Here is a 4,053-nt window from a genome sequence, read left to right on the forward strand (position 1 = left end):
GAAAAAACCTCCGAAATCACCGAGTCCAACCCGGGAGCCGTCCCCACCTTGTCAACCACACCAGAGCACCGAGTGCCGCGTCCGGCCGGTGCTGGCCCAGGGACGGTGACTCCGCCACCTCCCGATGCCGAGCTCCGTGCGGATGCGAGCGGGGGATGCAGCACGGGGGCACGGGCTCGCCGGCAGCACAGGGACAGCCCGGGGGGACACGGGCGGCTGCGGGGGCACGGCTGGAACACACACGGGGACAGCGGTGGGACACGGCCCGCCCCTGGCATGGCCCCTCCCCGGCTCGGCGGCCGCCCCGCCCGCCCGGGCTCAGCCGGCGCTGGGAGCGCAGCGCGGGCAGCGGCCGGGCCGGGGCGGGCACCGGCGGCTCGGCCATGGTGGGGCGGCTCAGCCTGCGGGAGGTGCCCGACCTCCCGGACATGAGGAAGCGGGGCGACTCCGGCCTCGACAGCCCCGACTCCGGGCTGCCCCCCAGCCCCGGCCCGGCCCCGCCGCCCTGGCTGCTCCCCTCGGGCAGCCCCGAGCGCGCCGCAGCCAACGGGCTCCCGGAGCCCGAGCCGCCCGCAGCCTCCGCAGCGGTGAGTACCGGCCCTCCCTGCGCTGCCCGCACCCCCCGGGACCCCCCGGGACCCTCCGGGACCGCAGCTCCGGCAGATCCCGGCCCGGAGCCGCCGCCGCAGGTGCCCCGGAGGAGCCGCTGCCCTTCGCAGCCCGGCCGGGACCCCGCGCATCCCGCGGGGAAAGGAGGCTGGAAAGCCGGGTCTGGCCGGCGTGGGAAGGGCTTGGAACACCCTCCCGCCGGCTGTAACCGAGCCCTCCCGCCGCTGTCGGGGCTGCACCGGGAGGGAAGGATCCGACCGGGAACCGGCGTGGCCGGGGCTTTTCACAAAGCTTTGCCTGCAAGGGAAACTCCTCTCCCTCCTGCCCCGGCTCGGGGCTGGGGCGGCATCGCAGGAAATCCCTGTGGAAAGTGAACTCCCGTTATTCCGGAATGACCCGCAGCAGTAACTTTATTGTGCATAAAGTTTTCAGTTAATTTGTTTTCTCATCAAATAGTTTTTGGATGTTGAGCTGCTGGTACAAATACTTTGGAGACGGCAGATTTAGAAGAAAAATTATTTTTTCTGCCGGGGTGCTGCTGTGAAATTGGAAAAGGCCATAGGAGGGAAAGATGCACGCAGCCCCCCAGCCCCTCGATAGTAAACACACGTGCAGAGGTGGCTTCAAAAACACACACGGCTTGGGTTCCATCCCTTCAGGGCTGCTTTGGTTTCCTTGAGCTGTGGGGTTCGGTGTCAGCTCCCGGTGCTGGGTGTCAGGAGAGGAGCGCAGGGACGGGCAATGAATCAGCGCTCAGCGGGAATGAGTTAATCCTTCCCAGCGCTTCGTGTGTGAATTAGGTTGGATTTAATGCCTTCAAACAGGAGCCAGGGCGTAGCTGTGGAGCAAGGAGGTGGCTCACAGCGAGGTGATCATTTCCTGCTGCAGCCTGTCCGTGTGCATGGGTTGAATTCAGCAAGGAGGGAGCTCTCAGACACCCCTAAAATGTTGGTTATAACTTGAGTGTGGGTTAATACAGGGAACAGACTACACTGCAGCCAGGGGTTGCATTCGTCTCTCATTTCCCAGAGCAGCTCCTCTGAATTACGTTGGGTCCCTGAAGTTAGGACCTTGTCTTCAAAAAATGCTCCTGGGCCACCTCTAGGATGCTTTAGACCAGAGTGGAGTCAGGCCTAAGGATGCACCTGTGGCACGTCTTGGTCTAGCAGATCCTCCTGCACGTAAATGTGAACCTCATACCGAGCTCCATACCGAGGGATAAATAAATCTGTTTCCCTCTGTGTGTACTGCATTGTAACATAAAATTTACAACAACATGGTAACATAAAACATTTTGCATTTTTCTTGCAGAGTTCTGTGTTTTCCCCCAGCCCCGTTCTCTCCAGCTGTCCTCCAAGACTGTGTCCTTTATCCTTTGGCGAAGGAGTTGAGTTTGACCCTTTACCACCAAAGGAAATAAGGTAAATATTGTGTTACAGTAAAGGAGCAGTTAGGCCTTATCAGTGCCTGTGAGTCAAGTTAATTTATTTGCAGAGCCATTGTTCACTGCAGCTGTACATTCCTGGACCTGGACATTTGTACAGGCCGAAGGAGTGTTCAGCCTCTTTTAATCCCACCCATATGGTTGTTTTCTTGGTTATTTTTCCAGGAAGACTTTCTTATATTTTAGTCTCCTGCTTTTCCTTCCTTGCACTGCTCCAAAATGTTGCCCTTCAACTGATTAGCCAGGAGGTAATCATGAGGGAAGAGCTTCAGAAGATCTTTCTAGGACTGTTTCATTAAGGGAAAGAAATTTTGCTCTTGCAACCTCATGGTTTTATAATAAGCACTTCCTTTCTTAACAGCTCTGGCTGGTTGTGTGAACTAAAAGAAATGGTAACATTCAGAGGAGTGCATTTTTTTTTTTTAATGCACTGCATCATTTCACAGCCTGTGAATTATTCTTTTGAACACCGTGATTTGCAGTAATGAGAGGAGAAGGCTCGTGGTTGATGACTGTGCAATTAGAGGGAGGCTGATAAAATCAAAAGGAAGCCTAAAGCAGGGGAGGGTAGGGAGAATTATGTCCTGGTGTGGGGAAGGAGCCTGTGCTGTGGCTGGAATTGGAGGCAGTTAACTCCTTAGTTAGTGGAAAAGCCAACACAGAGCTGTGGCAGCACCAAGGAGATGAAAACTTCCTTTTGCAACCCAGACCCAGAGGATTTGCGAGTGTTTTCCTGCCAGCTGAATCTTCAGGAGTTTGTCCTCGGAGAGTGCCCTGTGCCAGGGGTGATAGCAGAGCACTCCTGTGTGGTTCCTGGCAGGGAAAAGCTGAGGAGATAATGTGTGCTTCCACGGGCTTGGGGGAGTTGGGATGTTTATGAGCCCAGGCGTGGATCAAGGCCTCTGGTTTGGGAGTTTGCAGGAGATCTCCACTGAGCTCAGGGCTGAGAAGTTCTGGTAGTGCTGGCAGCCGGGCTCAGCACTGATAATCCTGGGAATGCTGCTGCCACAAGGCTCTGCTCTCATCCTGTCAGTGTGTAAAACAGCAGCAGATGGTTCTGTGGGATGAGGAGCCACCCTGGCAGCTCTGCTCCTCTTCCCCACAGAGCCATGAGCAGAGCTCACAGCCATCCCCAGCCCTGCTCCACACAGCTCACATGTCCCATGTTTTGCAGGACATGCTGGTGCCAGAATGTTCATGCAGATATGAAACCTTGTCCTTTTATTGACTCTGAGTCATTTACTAGAAGTAAAGAATCATTGGCCTGAGACTACACACAGTTATTTCTATGGATGAGGTCAACAATGTTTTAAGATTTGTGTTTCTGTGACTGGAGCTTGTCTCCACAGAAATGTTCTCCTAGTTACAATTGCACTGCTGCAGTTAAACCTCTGTGGCTGTATTAGAATTACTTCTTCTATTGCATAGAAGTAAAAAACCTTGTTTAAAAAAAGCCTTATAAAATCATAACTTAGGCCCATTATTTCAGCTAAATTGGGTTAACAGCTGGCCTTCTAGCTAGCAATCTTTTCTAGTAAGAAAACCATTCACACCTGTAGAAACAAGAAATCCACCCCATGAAAATCAATTAACAAAAATATAAAAAGTTTAATTAAGCATATAGAATAGCCCTTACCAAAAAAATTTCACTAAATTACTTTTAACACAGTACCTTCTAATATTTCCTATAAATATGAATGTGAATTAATATAAATATTAAATAGATATAAAATCTATTCAAATACATAAATACATATAAATAAATATACATAATACATAATAATAAAGAACAATAATACATATAATACATATAAATACACATACATAATACATAATAGTAAAGAAGAATAATACAGATAATAGATATAAATACATATACATAATAATAAACAGTAATACATATAATACATATAAATACACATGCATAATACATAATAATATTGAACAGTAATACAGATAATAAATATAAATATGCATACATAATACATAATAATAAAGAA

At 50.6% G+C, this 4,053-nt stretch overlaps 1 protein-coding gene across 1 annotated transcript in view; it reads left to right on the forward strand.

Moving 5' to 3' along the window:
• The first annotated feature begins 326 nt into the window (after nucleotides 1-326).
• RFLNB (refilin B) overlaps nucleotides 327-4,053 on the forward strand; it is a 7,361-nt gene continuing 3,634 nt past the window's right edge. The window contains exons 1-2 of the mRNA XM_015647043.1: nucleotides 327-587; nucleotides 1,921-2,030. Of these exons, the coding sequence (XP_015502529.1) occupies nucleotides 384-587; nucleotides 1,921-2,030 (314 nt within the window). The 5' untranslated portion in view covers nucleotides 327-383. The remainder of the gene's footprint in view (nucleotides 588-1,920; nucleotides 2,031-4,053) is intronic.

This window comes from Parus major, chromosome 19 (genome assembly GCF_001522545.3).
Source record: "Parus major isolate Abel chromosome 19, Parus_major1.1, whole genome shotgun sequence".
Classification (NCBI taxonomy): domain Eukaryota; kingdom Metazoa; phylum Chordata; class Aves; order Passeriformes; family Paridae; genus Parus; species Parus major.